Consider the following 16,451-nt stretch of genomic DNA (forward strand, 5'->3'; position numbering starts at 1 on the left):
GTGGTATAATATTACATATCACACTACCATTAAATGCAGTCCTTATGAAGTTTTGTATGGGCAAAAACCACCTCTGCACCTGCCTTATTTGGCTGGGGAATCTTCTTCTGAGATGGTTGATAGGTCACTGGTTGCTAGGGAATCCATCATTCAGCTTTTGAAATTTCATATACTAAGAGCTCAACAACGAATGAAGGACTTAGTTGATAAACACAGATCTGATAAGAGCTTTGAAGTGGGTGACTGGGTTTATCTTAAGCTACAACCTTATAGACATATTTCAGTTGCTACTAGGCCATTCAACAAACTGGCTGCTAAGTACTTTGGACCCTATCCTATTGATGCAAAAGTTGGTGTTGTTGCTTACAGGTTACTACTTCCAGATGATGTTTTAATCCACCCCATCTTTCATGTGTCACAGCTAAAGAAATGCCATGAGGTTCCTACTGTTATCAACCACCCTCCTGTTTTTCATCTATCTAGTCCTTATTGTCCTCTTCCAGAACTAGTGTTAGATAGAAGACTTGTGAAGAGGGGAAACAAGGCTGTTGCTCAAATGCTGGTGAAATGGACAGATATTAATGCTTCTCAAGCTACTTGGGAATATGTTTCTGATTTGCAGCACAAATTTCCTGCATTTCAACCTTGAGGACAAGATTGTGCTTCTGTAGGGGGTATTGATGCAATATTGTAGTTGAATTAGCATTTTAGTAGCTATATTAGTTAGTTGGCTAATGTGGCAGAGTTAATTAGTATTGTTCAATTAGTATTGTTCAAGAAGTATTAGTTAGTTGGCTGATGTGGCAAAGTTAGTTAGTATTGTTCAAGAAGTTAATTAAAGTCCCAAGTTAGTTGAAGTCCAGAATTCAGTTACAGTGGCTAGCAAAGCAATTAACAGCTAAGTAGTTGATTAGATTCATTTCATATATACTTTATAACTCATACAATCAATTCATTCATGAATATACATCTACTTCTCTCTTTCTCAATATTTCTCTCTCTAGCTAAATCTCTCGGTTGAAACCCTGACTTAGCATTACAGTTCTTCAAGTTTCACAACTTCTAGATCTGTTCGTCACCTCGATTGCACTGTGTGCATCATAAGGGTTTGGAAGATGAAGAAAAAGAGAGACCCCCTCTAAAATCATGCATTGGGTGTAATTGACGACAGAAAAGAGACCAACATTTAAAAACACAGTACCTCTCCAAATACAGAGACAGTGGGGAGGTTTAAAAACAGGACAAATAAAGAAAGGAAAAAAGGACCAAGAAAGATCACCATCCCTGGGAACACTTAGCATCAAAGAGAATAGTCTGAACTATATCATAAACTAAGAACAGACGCATACTTTCACCAAGCAGTGAACTAGAAGCAGAAATCATACAGTTGTCAATGATGATTACTTGACAATTGAAGAGATATCGCGCAGCTTGATAGCGCAATAGTTTTGGGTAAAAAATGAGAGGGTTAAGGCAAAACATCAACGGATTTAAAAGGCAAACCCACAAAATCAGCTCCGCAAATGTTTCAAAAGACATTACCCTGTGAAACCCTGAGTCTCTTAGTGGCTTCTAAGTTGGAGCTGTAAGATGCCTCAGGGCTAATGTGCTTAGCGCCTCCAAAGTTTTGGCTGATGACAGTACAGATTAGATTATACACAGGAGTCATTTGCGGCACCTTTTTCATGATCACCAGATAATAGTCAGATGGGTCACAAGCATATGTACATTACAACGCCAAAATGAAACTATTCTACCCTTTCTTTAGTTTGAACAAGATTGCTCAGTACTCAAATGGGGTTCCTGAACCTGGATTCCGTCATTACTGCACATTCGAATAAATTCTATTAGAAGTGAGAAAAATAATCATATTTAGCAGAAGAGACGAACAACGCTCCAAATTGTCAGGACAAGAAACAAATGCAATACTCGGACTTCTTAGCAGGATGCAAATCTGAGAAAAAGAGATTCCTATTTCACCATATTACAGTCTCTCAGAATTTATCTAGTATGTCCATATTAAAGAATTTGTACTAGTGCAAGAGTCGAAATGGTGATAGTGTTGGAAGGAAGAAAGAAAAGTTCAATCTGACCTACAACTAATAACATAGAGAAGCAGCTAAATGGCTAGTTTCTGATTACTCAACAAACATAGGAAAGAAAATGAACTATTCCACTCACCATTCAAGGTTATTTAGATCCTCTACAGCCTTCTCCAGTGCATATAAAGCCATCTTCTTCACCTAATGCAGACAGCGAACATGAAAAATTATACGCCCGCAGCAAATACTGGAAACAAACTTCATAAACAAAAAGGAAAACCTTTAAGTTAAACAGAAAGGTATAAGTTGTACTTCCCGTCCTTTTTTCTTTCAGTTTTGCTCCTTCTTGACCAATTCACCACCTAATTTCACTTTACAATGTTCTTCCTCTATGGTCAGCAAACAGAAAAATTTGTCCTCTCCACTATCTTAGTTTATATTTCAGTCTATTCTCATCTAGGCCACATAACCTCTTCTTCCATACAACTACGACTAATATGTCGATTAGCTCAACCACTAACCACCGGCCACCAACGTCAACCACCACCACACGCACTTGCCTCCGCCCTCCAATCACTTCCACCATCACAACCACCACCGCCTGTCAGGTTGTCACTACTATTGAACCACAACCACTGCTAACCACCACCGTACAACCTTATATCGTGTGGATATAATTTTTTAATTATTTTATTTGAATTTTATATTTAATATTTTTTAGAATTAAAATAAATTATAAGGCAGATGCTGAGAAAACAATCTTAATCATTCAGTATTTCAATCTAAATAAAACATCTTAATATCCAAATTATATTTTAAATGCAACAATTTTAATCAAAATAAAAACAAACGGCTCCTAACTTAATCATGTGAAACTTACAATTACAACCTTTGTAGAATCTTATTTTTTGTTTGAAAACATTAAAATTTTGCAGAATCTTTAGGTTCAGTAAAACAAGGTAAAATAAATGGAGCGCAAGGAGAAGCTAACGAGAAAGAAACATAGTTATTTTCCTACAATAACACCTAAATTATCGATTAGCTCGAGTAAATAAAACATACTATGGCTAATGAGGAGAGTAATCGACACATCCTCTTCTACCACACATTGTTCAAGCCATAAAGAAGAAAAGGAAAAGAATCACTAATATCTTATCACCATTTCAAACTACCTTAAATCATGAAAAATTTAAGCAACCTTTTCTAAATCTGTGTGTAAATAAAATGGTGTTAAAGGAGAAGCTAACAGAAAGAAACTTCGTTAATGAGATGCCATACTTTTGTCAATGAAGGGTGAAGAAGACATTTAGAAAGACTTTCAGCAGCTAGGCAGTACAGGAGAGGGCACATAGTCCGCTTTAATAGAACAAGACATCACTTCTACAAAATCATATCCCAGACATACTCAAGTGAATCCTGACATGGAAAAAGAAAAAGGAGAAGGAAAGACATGGGGATGGCAGGGGTTATCATGGATTTCACTGTACCAACAAAATTCCGACCGTAGTTAATTTACGCATTCACAGACTAGACCAAAAAGGCTTAAACAACTCGGAAAATTACAAGATCATGAAATGAGTCTAGGATTAAAAGCGTGAAATTCCATGAGATCATCCATTCATTCAAAAATGGTAATAAATAAAAAACAATTTGCATTCCCGGTTTCGCAGTATATAGAGAATTCAAACAAAACACACATCAGCAAAGATTTCCCCTTATTTTTCAAATTTGTAATAACACCTTGTTGAGCTGCCTCAATCCAGAGTATCATATCAACAGCCATTTCCTCAAGTTTTCTTGTCCAGAACTCAAAATTTAAAGAGTTACCGAAGATCATCAACAGAAGAATTTGGCATGCCTCTAGAGTCAAGAAAAAGAGCTCACCTCCAATTTGTCCTCTTTAGCCCTGTGCTTTTGGGGAAGAACACGAAATTCCTCAGTCAAGCGAATGCACTCGCCCACATTTTCAGGTGAGACAAAATCAAGAGCAACCTTTATACAAGACTGTAATGCCCAAAAGAAGAGACAGATGAGATGGAAGGGGAAAACAGAATCATGATATAGAAAGAAGCAAGGAGACTTGTAAAATTATTCACGTGTCTACTACTGTGTAATACTTTTAGACCCAAGATCATAAAAATTTCACCATACCACACTCCGTGCTCAACCTGCTAGTTGAAATATCAAGGAACAGTTCACAGTTGTAAGTTACAAGTTTATGTAAGAGTTCTATCGTGGTGGTATGCACTTTGATATTTCCAGTAATGTAATGCAATTGATTGCATAAGCAAGAAGTAGCCTAGAACAATGAGTTACAAGAAACAACATTTGTAGCTGTTACTAGGGTACTAACATCTGCTATGAACCAGAGATGTGATGACTGCATGCAAGCTCTATCATTAACATTTTGCATAAAAATATTTCTACTCTTAAGATTCCAAAGGAGATCAGAAGATTATAAGCTGACAGTGTTAAGGTTCACATAGCATGGATGTGCATGAAGATGAGAGGATATACATCATATAGTTGTCTAACTAAATCTATTATGACAAACCCATAGTGATAAGAAAAATCAATTTTCCAATCTTGCCTCTGTTTCATTTTCCCCTATTTCTTTGGGCATGACTGGACCTTTTTAACAGGTTGGGCTGCGGCAAAGCAAGCAATATGGTACATGTGAACTCACAGCTTCTATAATTAGGTTCATATTAAGAAGGATATGGCATAAAAGTGACAAGAATATTGTACCTTCAGATTTCTAACTTGATGGGGACACCCAGTAGGTATGAAAACTGCCTCACCAAGTTTTTGTACAAATGTCCACGGTTCAACGCCTACAGTTTCAAAATAAGTTACAAAGGAAAACACAAAACCAACGACGTTTAAATAGGTATAACACTAACCAAACTCTTGCTTGAGTTTCTTCTTGTGATAGGCGGTTAAGTAGAAAATTTGATCATGAATTGGATGAACAACCTGCAAAGTTGAATTAGCAAAACAATAATCATTAGTGACGAACATTTCAGTTTAGACAAAATCTTAAATAATTTGGCAGCATCGGAATGTGTATGTGCTATTTAAGAAAAAACAAATAGACCAGAGAAACAGTTAAAGAATTTGATAGAAAACAAAGTTCTTTCATGGACATATAACTTGTTTATGTGATTGAGGAGAAAGCACCACATATACAAGTTATAAACAAAAAAGACAGGATCATGGAACGAGACATGTTTATCTACAGAAAACATCCAATCCTCACAACTTATTGGAACGCTGCATGTACTACAAAAGTGTAAACAAAATACAAATAAACTACAAATATCCACATAAGAGCTTCCAATTCCTAAAACACTCTTATTTTTCTTCCATACATATTATACATATGGCCAAAGGAATCACCTCCCCTGCTTTCCTTCTTTTTCTTGTCCTTCTGAATGTCCATCCAAGTAATAATTCTCATTGTTTCTAGCATTACACTTTCAATTCCAAAGCTATTACATATCGTGTACTATACCTTATGTGCCATCAGATAGTGTAGTCATAAGGGGTAAACGTTCAACATATGAAGCACCTGTTTATATAAATTCCTCAAATTGTTAAACTAGAACCCGACAGTATCTGGATGACGAACGAGACTTCTCTTCGCCCTCCGGGAGACCAAATTGCAGTTAAAGGAAGTTCCTTATTCTCCCTCTCAAGTAATTTGTTGTTAGTAGGACTAGAATGCGAACAACCTGTCTCTATTGCTTTCGCATCTCCAAGTGTCCCTTTCCAGACAATGGAACATTTTGATATTTTATATTATAGAATTTTGAACCACCTATTGAGTTTTTCCATTAATTAATCATGTCAGCTCCTCCTGAAAGTTTGACCCATACAATGGCACCTCATCATGCTAAATATCTGGGCAATGACTGCAGTCAGTTTGCTAGAGATGTTGAACATGGATGGAAAAGATTCATACTGATTGCTATCACCACACCATTCTATTTCCGCAGGCTGCTTTATTCCCTTCTCCAACGCAGATTTTCAGTAGGAATCTTCTATCCCTGCACTATATTTCTCCATGATGCTGTTTTCGCCTGCCTGATACCCCCAAAAAATATATATCTTTGTATTTTCTTCCTCTGTGCTAATGTAGCTGGTAGTGGTAACAAGAGCATCTAATATGATGGACTACAAGACAGACACTATCAGAATCTACCACCCCCACCCCCCTCTCCAGATAAATATCGGTTTCGCCATTCTGCAATTCTCAGGTCCAAGACTACATTAAGCATTAGCAATTCTTGAAGTTGTTTCGTCCCACAACGCACATCACAAGTGTATCATCTGATAGTAAGTGAGATACCTGTACTTGTTCCCTATTTATTGTTGCATAGTCTTACACTGTTATATTCATCATCATGTTAAGTGCTTCAATTCAGGTATGAATTGCATGTCCCATAGACGTACGTTCCCATGTTAACCCCATGTACTTGCAAAAACACATGTTGGGTTCCCATGTGACCATGAGCTCGTGTTTCTACTTTCATTATAGCACACACAAGATCCCTACATGTATAGATGATTGCTGACTTTTCTAGACAATCATATTTTGATCTAGTTTCATATTTCTCTACTTTTTCGTATACAGTATACTGTATACAGAAAAATAGTATAGTGAGATCGCAAACACATTAATGAGGCACTCATCCCAAGAAAGGTGACCTGTTTGCTCTTTTGGTTTAATCGATAGTACTTGATCTCTTTCTGTAAATGATAAGTTTCTCTCCGTCCAACAATTCAAATAAATGCAACTAAATGATATCATCAAAATTGACATGACATCTTACAATTAACTATCCACTTTTTAACATTTCAAACTACTTTTTCATATTTCTCTACCAAACTATCAATAGAATTATAATTCAAATTATTTACTCTTAATAATAGCGCATCTCGTGCTACCTACCAAGGTTGTGAAGACAATAGAAGCTACATGTAGAAGTTCCCTATGGTATGGAGGTGTGGACGTGACTAAGAAAGCATTACTAGCTTTGGGATAAACTCTGTTACCCCAAAGCTGCTGGTGGGATTAATTTTATGGACATTACAACCTGGAACAGAGCTGCTATTAGGTTCTATTGTGGACCTTATGCTGCAAAAGGGACAAATTACGGGTTAAGTGGGTTCATACGTACTACACAAAGGGGAGACAAGTATGGAATGTAATGACGCAGGCTGCTTCGATGGTACAGAAAATTCTGAAAATGAAGAGCTATGTAGAGCAAGCTGGTATCATGGAAACAGATCTAGTGAATATGTCAGTCTTCTCTATCAAAAAAATGTATCTTCTAGTGAGCAGGGAGTTCTACGGATCCCCTAAATGGATTTTCTTATTAAGACTAATAGCTCATGGAAGACTATCCACAAAAGGCTGGCTCATGCATTGGGGTGTGACAAACAATCAGGACAGCCCTTTATGCATTACACAAACTGAGAGCATATCTCACTTATTTCTCCAATGTAACATCTCTGCACAAATCTGGAGTGAACTCTTGTAGTGGCTAGGAGTTCATAGACCAGGACTAAATTGGCAAGAGGAGCTAAGATGGTCAGAAATGCAGGCTAAGGGGGAGAATGCTGGAACTGAAATATATAGAATGACAATGGCTGCATGTGTTTACTATATTTGGCTGGAGAGGAACCAAAGAGGTTTTCAAAACAAGCAATCAGATCTGAGATCTATCACTAGGAGAATCATCCAGGAGATCAATGCAGAAGAGGCTGCAAAAAGGCTTGAAAAAAACTGAATTTCTATCCTAGACAGTAGAATTTAGATGATCAGGAAGTTGGGTTTGAGCAGAATTGTTGATGTTCGGGTGCTGCAGTTTGGGGCTGTCCAAATGCAGTTTTTTTCTGTACAAAACGTTACTTGCTAATAAATTTTTTATTTACCGAGGAAAATAGCACAGCTCATAGTAGGACACATTTAATGGATTGAAGGAATATATTCTTTCTTCCCGCTTATGCATATGCTTCACATTAATGAGGAACGCACCTGCTCCACCGGAGAATCATGGGTATGCCTGAATTCCTTGTGGTGCTCTTTAAGATATTCCTCGAGCTTGGGAACATCCTGTCTCCTAAAGATATCCCAGACAGCACCACCATTTTCTTCCTCTGGTCCCTCAAGCTTGTTTCCAAGATCAACCACCTGATCAGAAGATAAATCACTCTCCGATTGCACATTCCGGTCAGAGGGAAAAAAATCTCTCGATTTTTCTTGTTCTGCAGATGCAAAATCACTCTTAAGAACTAGACGATCATCTCTATCTGCAATATGGAGTTCTTCTCGATCACGAGGAGCGTGTTTTTCCTTCAGCTTATCAAGTTTTGAAAGCTGCCACTTATCAATAGTTACATCAGCAGTATGCGTTAAAACATTTACCTGCAACATCAAGAAATATAGCAAGTTAATTTTTACAATTAAAACTAGACCAGAAAATGGTGTGAAGCTATACTAAATGGATAATTTTAAGTTCTTCGGAATTACATACAAACACAACCAGGTTTAGGAGAAGGAAATCCCTGCAGTGAGTTTTCAATGCAAGATTCTGAAGGTATCGGGTTAAGGTGAATATAGAGGCCACCTTAATGGCTCTACATTTAGGCATAGAAGTGATATCAGAAAAGTCTAATTCTTTTTTTTGTAATGGATCTAAGAAAAGTCTATTCTTTATGTTACTGCATATGAAACAATAGTTTTAGTCCTGAGAACTCCTCTCTCTTTCCATAAGTAGAAGCTTCTCTTGATTCACTATACTTTTCTCCAAGTTCAGTAGTCCAGTGTAAATCCAGAATCATCAATTCTGTTTCGGATATAAATTAGAAGCTGATTTCTTCTTTTTTCCCTTTTTTGCTTTCAAAAATAAAACTTAAAGAGTTTATAGCAACAGGAGATTTTATATTTTAAAAAGTAATTATGCTAGATAACATTAAAAAGTTCTAGTTCCTCAAATATTATACATTTAGATTCTCAGCAAAGCAACAAACCCAAATGGGACTGGGGAAGTGCCAAGGAGTACCCAAACCAATATATATCCTCCAACTTGGAACTGTAAGTTTTCCATTACTTAGTCACTCCGTATTTTTTTATGATGATGACACCCTGTTAAATGAATAACTAAATCTTGTATAGCCACCTCTCGGGACCTGTTTTCGCATAAGTGCGTCCAAGCATAAGATTTAACCAAATTCCAATGACATCAAAGGTAATGGGTAATTAATGCGCTGGAAACCAACTATTCAACTCATTATGCATACCGCGTCAGACATATCACAATGAAGCTTTGTCACAGAATCTCCACGTCCAAGTTCTTCGGCAAATCCATATGCTATATATGTTTTTGGACCCAGATCTGGCTTCAGTATACCATCTGGAAGTTTGGAAGCAACATTAAGAATACCAGAAAGTGGATGTGTGTATTCTTTGTATGGCAAGGCTCTAATGAATTCTGCTCCATGGCGTGGCAACCGTTTCTCGAACTCTGTAGATGGGGGCCAGTCCTTAAGCTTAAGCAATTCGGGCCAGAAATCTTTGTGCCTTCGACCTTCAACATAACCCTTAAAAAATTGATGAATATTTATATCCACCTGAAAGACATGAAGATAAAAGAGAAGCTTATCTAAGCATTGACTGAAGACACATTTTAATCAGCTAGATTAGGGCAATCGTGATTCCGTCAACCAAGTATCATGAACTCCTGAACTAACAATATCATATTTCAAGTGAACCTAGCATGAATTCTCTGATGATCTTTTATAGGCAGACCATGCAGTGGTATAATTTACTGTCTCTACAACGAACATCTTCCTCCCGTTTCAAGCATCACCTCTCAATTTGGGACTTCCCAAAATGTTAGATACTTTTAATTTTTGATATAACTGGTAGGCAACAAAAGGCTAGCAAACCGTATTTAAACATTTGATGAGATACTCTTCCTGCTCTTATCATATGAAGTTTTAGAGGTAACAACTTCTAATTTAACAGATCAGTACAATTTACTGATACAAAAAAAATAATGGATCAGTTCAGCACATGGCCAATCACTCTAGCATCAATGGGCATTAAAAAGGAAATAAAATTAATAAAGGAGGATTATCTCACCTCAAGTTTATACATATCAATTTCAGGCTTAAATTATATCAGACAACACCGTGGTTGCGACAAAGCTACATTGGATTCTATAAATATCATTATGTGGCATCAACATGGAAAATATAGCTAATTGCATCCAAGGAATAAATTACGCAAAACCAATAAACTCAAAGCACTAACTGATATCGCATATCTGAAAGGAAACCTACCAGACAGCAACTGCACATCATAGCAATAACTCATGGGAACATATGAGACTCTTAAAAGACTTGAATAGGACAAGGTACCTTAAAAATTTTATTCCCAGATATTCACATTCTCAATCAACAGCAAAATGCTACAGTGGCAGAGGTATGGTCAAATCAGGGGTGGAATTTGAGTTTTACAAGACTTCTAAATGACTGGGAGATCCAGAGTTTAGCAGATTTCTACAAGACCTTGGAGCTATATAAAGGTCCTGAAGATGTTGAAGATTGCCTATTCAGGCAGAATCACAACCAAGGCAAGTTTTCAATTATGAGGCCTATAAGACACTCAGTATATTCAGGTACCAGATTGATCACTGGCCCTGGAAACTGATATGGAAGACAAAAATCCCTTACAAAGTGTCATGCTTTGTCTGGCTGCTAGCTAAGCAGGCAGTTCTGACCCAGGAGAATCTCATGGAAAGGGGTATCCACCTTTGTCCTAGATGCTTTTTTTGTGAAGAAGAGGCAGAAAATGTTTGTCACCTCTTCATTCACTGCAGGGTTACTTATCAATTATGGAGATTATTTATCAATATGAAAGGGCGATCTTGGATTATGCTAGGGAGAATTGTGCAAGTCCTAGAGTTGTGGAATAGCTATGGCAGTTTCTCTAGCCACAAAGAGAGATGGAGAATTATACCAGCTTGCATCTGGTGGACTATTTGGAAAGAAAGGAATCTCGGGTGTTTTGAAAACAAATGTAATTCTATTCAGAAGATGAAGATGAACTGCTTAGCTTTATTCTATTTTTGGTGTAAACAGGAGTATATGGAAGATCTAGAATCATTCTTAGATGTCTTAGGTTCTATATAACTTTTTGTTATAGGATTGAAGATCTTCTTTGTACTCTTTGTAACTAGGGAGTTCTGTCAGTTTTTGTGACAGATCTGTTTTTGGATATAAATACAAGTGTTACCTTATCAAAAAAAAAAAAAAAAAAGACCTGAAACTAAACAAGAAAAAGGAATACATTATTGTAACTGGGTTACTCACAGACAACTAAATATGTCTCATAGAAAAACCGCACTTGCACAATATAATGTTGTAATTCCAGAAATTACTACTCATTTTGGTTATGTCCTGCTTAAATTCTTAAAGTTTTGTAGATTAGAAAACACAAGTTTTAACAAAAGATTACGACTTCCAGTAAGACAGGAAACAAAAGAGAAGGGACCATCAAAGATGATGCACCTCACACCAATCGAGACAATCAATTGCTGTCACCACCAAATCTGATGAGCCCTCCTTGATTGATATATTACGGAATGCACGCCACATCACCATTGGTTCCCAGCTTAATCCAGATGCTAATTCAAGAACGTTGCGTATAATTACAGGTTCTCCCATTCTCCAGTGTGTCTGGAAGTGTTCCAGGTGCCCTCCCTGTGTGTCACTTGAAGGGCAGAACAAATAATTGTCATCAGAATCTGGTCGGGAAGCTGCTTTTCTTCTATTTTTAGAGTTACAGGCACACTGTTCTTTAACAGAGCAGGTCTCGCTGACAGATGAATTTGCTTTGACTACGTTTTCAACTTTCCTCACTATCTGTTGAACCCGGTTTTCACCAAAGAGACACTTGAGCACCAGGCAGTTATTTCCACAGCCACCTCTTTCCTTTGGTGGGCAAGGTATATCACCAGTTTCTGTTGCTCTCCATTCAGGGAGCCTTCTATCTTCATCTGCACAATCTGCTTTATTGATCAAACCGGAAGAAGTTCTACAAGGTGAACATGACACAAGAGATTTTCCTCCAAGCAGGTAAAGTTCTCATCTATTATAAAACTAAACAAAACCACTATCTCACCTCCTAGAAAACAACCTTCTCGAATTTCCTGACAGCAGGTCACACAGAGATCATAAGAACAAATCGGACAATTTCTGTGGAGATCAACAATGGAGGTGTTGCAGTTGTCGCTGCCATGAAACATAACATATTAAGTCAATGGTGACGACAACCAGAACCAAGGGAGAAGTTCTGCAAGTCAAAGAAATGGCGTACCAATAAAGACGCTCATCCGTATAAAAGGCAGCTTTTGGTATAGTTACCCGTGTTAAAGGCAATCCTGCACCATAGCCACAATTTTTTTAACTGAATAAAGAGGTAACTACTTTTCAAAGTACAAAAATTCACCAGAAAATAGCAGCAGAATAGCGACATAGAAACCACCACATCACAGGATGTTTCCCACCTACAGAAATGACTAAAATTTCTTTAAGTAAAAACATCATGTAACTAAATCCATCCCTCGCTTAAGCCCTCAAGGAAACAGGAATTAAGTTTTTTATCAAGCTGACTGAGACATATAAATGCAAGGAAATAATTTTTCAAGTGAAGTCGCATTGTTATTACACAGAAAAGCATCTCAGGCATGGCTAAAATACTGCTCCCTATTCGAAAGGCTTCGCAGCTATTTGGTAACAAATTAGACTCCTTAGATAGGTGATAAGATTTAGTGAAATGAATTCAAGTTGCCCAATGGACTTTGGTCTGGCCTCTAAGCTTTCTTCAAGCTACAAATGCCTCCACCAATAAGCATGATGGCAGAAAACTTGTGTACAAGGTTCAACCCAAGAAGGACCAAATAATACCTCAAAAAAAAAGGCGTTGTGCACAAATAGCAGCAGATGGAAGGGCAAAAGTCACTAAAAGAATATATCACCGGGAGACAATTTATGTACGGGAAAAAGAATGTATGCATAATACCTTTAATCTTTGCCTCCATCTCCTTTTCAATGGTTTGATCATGGATAAATGTCTTCAAAAATGGATAAAGTGCATTCACAAGATACTTCAAGCAATTAATTTTTTCGTTGTTTTCCTGTGGTATTCCTAAATATTTTGGTTCCTGTAGTATAAGGAGAAGATAATGCATCAGCATGCCGCAATCACAAGCCCGGATAGCGGAAAGTGGAATGTAGAAATATATATGTGGCAACATCTAACCTTAGGGATAATATTTTTGCGTAAACAATCTTTGCAATTGCAGTTCCCACGACAAACTGGGCAACGATCCTCAGCGATTGCTTCCTCTGACAGATGAGGGTACCTACATTCATAAATACATCATCTACCAACAAAATAAACATATGTGTGTGTATGTTTGCAACTAGATTAGCCAACAGATTCTATGTTCAGATGGACACTTGTTCAAAAGTACTTCTTTTGTTATTAATTACAGTTTCAAAATATAAGAGGCTCCCGATTAGCTTTAACTAATTTAAATCAATAAATTCTTAATGCAATCAAAGGAAAGGAGACGAAAAAACATTTGCAATGTCCACGAAGCATGAATAGCAGTTGTTACAAGTTTGATCCATCTTTCAAGCTAGTCAGTAGGAGATGGATGCAGGAATAGGTAACTCCAATATCACCCTGTGGAGACTGGAGGAAAAAAAAATTAATTGGCATTCCACTAAGCATTTCTCCACATGCATCCCCCTCAGTAAACACTAAAATATCCAGTGACGGAACAGATGATTATCTGGCCAGTTAGGCCATTCAGCTGGGCAAGAAATTCGCTATTGTGGATCAACCTCCACAGGATCTAGCCCTGTGCTTTACCAAACATCTAAGAGGTGTAACCGTGTAAGAGATAAAGTGGAAATATCCTTACATTAAACCCTCCATCCCACATCACAACATTAATGCTGGCATGGATATTATATGGTTATGTTGTGCATAAACAACAGCACTACTTACAATGAAGTGCATCTACAGCTCAGAATGACACCAACTAAATGACTGCAGAAGGCTCATAACAAAGAAAAATTGATCTATCTAATCATTCAGAAACACAAAGCAAGGTAAAATGTTGTACTTTTCCATGTGTAACTTACACATTTGAAAAGGGTGTTATTATCAAGTAACCGTATTACATGTAAACTTCCCAACCAAAGCTCAAACACGCACTAGTAAGAAAATTAGAACAGCCACTAAAAAAAACACATTTTTCCTGTTCTATCAATCTACAAGTACGTTGTTCAGTTAAATATAAGATGACACCAAAAAAGAAGCTTCTTTAACTTAACAAACATAATTTTAGTAGTCAAGAATAGTGAGAAACTCTCAAAGGTAAAACCAACAAATCATTACCATCTTTCAATACATGGGCTACAATAGCGTTTGCCACATCTGTTTTTACACCGAACAACCTTTCGATCACTTTTCATGCACTGATGGCACATCTGGCAATCATCATATGGGTCCTGCTTAGTAAAATGATGTCAGGTTACGCTCAGCAATTACAGCCTACAACAGAAAGATTAAATCTGGAGTAGAGCAAATGAACTCACATCAGTACTGAAATGCTTCCTTCTTGTGTCGACCTTCTTGTTTTTACCTTTACCACTTCTTCTAATTACTTTTCCATTCTTGATTCCGTTTGGATCTGCGCAGTCATCTAGGTCATCATCATCCTGCTTTTCCAAAGCAAATTCCACTCTTTTTTTCTCTGTTAATTTCCTATCATTTCTCCTAAGTAAAGACTCATCTTTAACGCCTTTTGCAATAGGTTCCAGTGATTTAGCTGAACGTTTCCTCTTTGAATCATAAAAAGTACTACCATTCTTGATGCCCTTTGGATCTGCACAGTCATCTTGGTCATCATCATCTTGCTTTTCCAAAGCAACTTCCAATCTTTTCTTCTCTGGTAATTTCCTATCATTTCTCCTAAGTAAAGACTCATTTTCAACATCTTTTTCAATAGGTTCCAGCAATTTGGCTGAACGTTTCCTCTTTGATTCGTAAAACTTACCACCATTCTTCTCCTCATCACTTTGAATCACCTTACTCTTCCCCTTTAACCTTGACTTATTTAAATCAACTCCAACCCCTTTCTTAACCACTCTACTAACCTTCTCAGCATCCCCATGTTCTTCTTCCTCGTGTGAAATCATTTTTTTCCCTTTCATCCTATCCTTTTCATTTGAAGAGTTTCCACTAGTTTCCCCTTTCTTTCCCCTAAACCCCACATTATTCAAATATTTCTTCTTGTTACCATCACCCCTTACTTTCACGCGATCATATAAACTATCTTTGTTTACAGCTTTCATCGTAATAATACTATCTTTCATCATCCTCAATGAAGTAACAGCCTCATTCTCCTCAAAACCCTCTCTATTTCTCCTGATTTTCTTCGCGTTTCTAACCAAACCCTCACCAGAATCATCCCTCGTATCGCTTTTCGCAATGCATTTTCTACGTAGTTTCTTCTCCGGTTTACTACGACTAGCAGAAGATACATGTTTCTCACACATGGACTTACCTTGGACTTTATAGCTTTTGCACCTCCATTTCTTGCCGTCTGATCTTATGCAACGGAGATCATCCGGCGGCACAGATTCGTCCGGCTTCATTTCCGACGTGTTGATCTCCGTAGAAGGGGAGCTGTGGGTTTAGGTATGTTGAAAATGAGTTTTTAGAGGGAAAAATGAAAGGGTAAAGAGGGAAAGTGTCTATATTTGTGTTTGTCTTGGTTTTCGTGTCCATTGGGGATTTACCTCAAACAGGAGACATTCTTCACGCAGAGGCGGTTCCTTTTTTTTTTTTTTTTTTTTTTTTTTGTCTTGGAGTAGTAAATAGTACTTAAGATAATTTAAAATCTTTCATAATTAAATTGCCTTGCATAAATATACAGAAGCAAATTTTTTTTTTTTATTTTTTTATAGCATCTCCTTATGCTAGTAAATTATCTTCATATACTCCAAATTTGCCAGAAAATTTTTCCTATTCATTTGTTTCTCTTTAAATGTGTATAATATTTATATCTTGTTGACTTTCATGTACTAGCATTTGTAATTTGTAAATAATTCTGATAGGATTGTATTATATGCCTTCTTCTTTGATAAATAAATTTGGCAATAGACAACTCGTTTTCACTTTATATCATTATGGGTGTGTTCGGTACGAAGGAAATTATTTTTTTGGGAAATGTCTTTGATAAAAATAAGCGGGTCTCTTACTTATTTTTTTGTGTTCAATCAAAAATATTATCATAAAATTATTTGTATATAATCAAA

General features: G+C 36.9%; 1 protein-coding gene across 1 annotated transcript; it reads right to left on the reverse strand.

Annotated features, from left to right (window-relative positions):
- Nucleotides 1-892: 892 nt before the first annotated feature.
- LOC132623452 (lysine-specific demethylase JMJ26-like) lies at nucleotides 893-16,003 on the reverse strand. The gene is made up of 14 exons (XM_060338206.1): nucleotides 14,727-16,003; nucleotides 14,527-14,639; nucleotides 13,378-13,480; nucleotides 13,138-13,279; nucleotides 12,433-12,496; nucleotides 12,238-12,347; nucleotides 11,625-12,121; nucleotides 9,351-9,680; nucleotides 8,086-8,475; nucleotides 4,946-5,018; nucleotides 4,791-4,876; nucleotides 3,927-4,046; nucleotides 2,182-2,243; nucleotides 893-1,825 (listed from the first exon to the last, which is right to left on the reverse strand). The coding sequence occupies exons 1-14, from the start codon at nucleotides 15,786-15,788 to the stop codon at nucleotides 1,765-1,767; spliced, it is 3,213 nt and encodes a 1,070-aa protein (XP_060194189.1). The 5' UTR covers nucleotides 15,789-16,003; the 3' UTR covers nucleotides 893-1,764.
- Between the last annotated feature and the right edge of the window lie 448 nt (nucleotides 16,004-16,451).

The sequence above is a fragment of the Lycium barbarum genome, chromosome 12 (genome assembly GCF_019175385.1).
Source record: "Lycium barbarum isolate Lr01 chromosome 12, ASM1917538v2, whole genome shotgun sequence".
Taxonomy (NCBI): Eukaryota; Viridiplantae; Streptophyta; class Magnoliopsida; order Solanales; family Solanaceae; genus Lycium; species Lycium barbarum.

Bases quoted from the DNA above. Each gene is read 5' to 3' on its own strand.
- LOC132623452 (XM_060338206.1), bottom strand. From the start codon at position 15,788: ATGAAGCCGGACGAATCTGTGCCGCCGGATGATCTCCGTTGCATAAGA. The intron at 13,481-14,526 runs GTAATGATTTGT...TTATGAATGTAG, and splicing joins AGCCCATGTATTGAAAGATG to GTACCCTCATCTGTCAGAGG. The intron at 2,244-3,926 runs GTGAGCTCTTTT...TGTCTGCATTAG, and splicing joins CTAAAGAGGACAAATTGGAG to GTGAAGAAGATGGCTTTATA.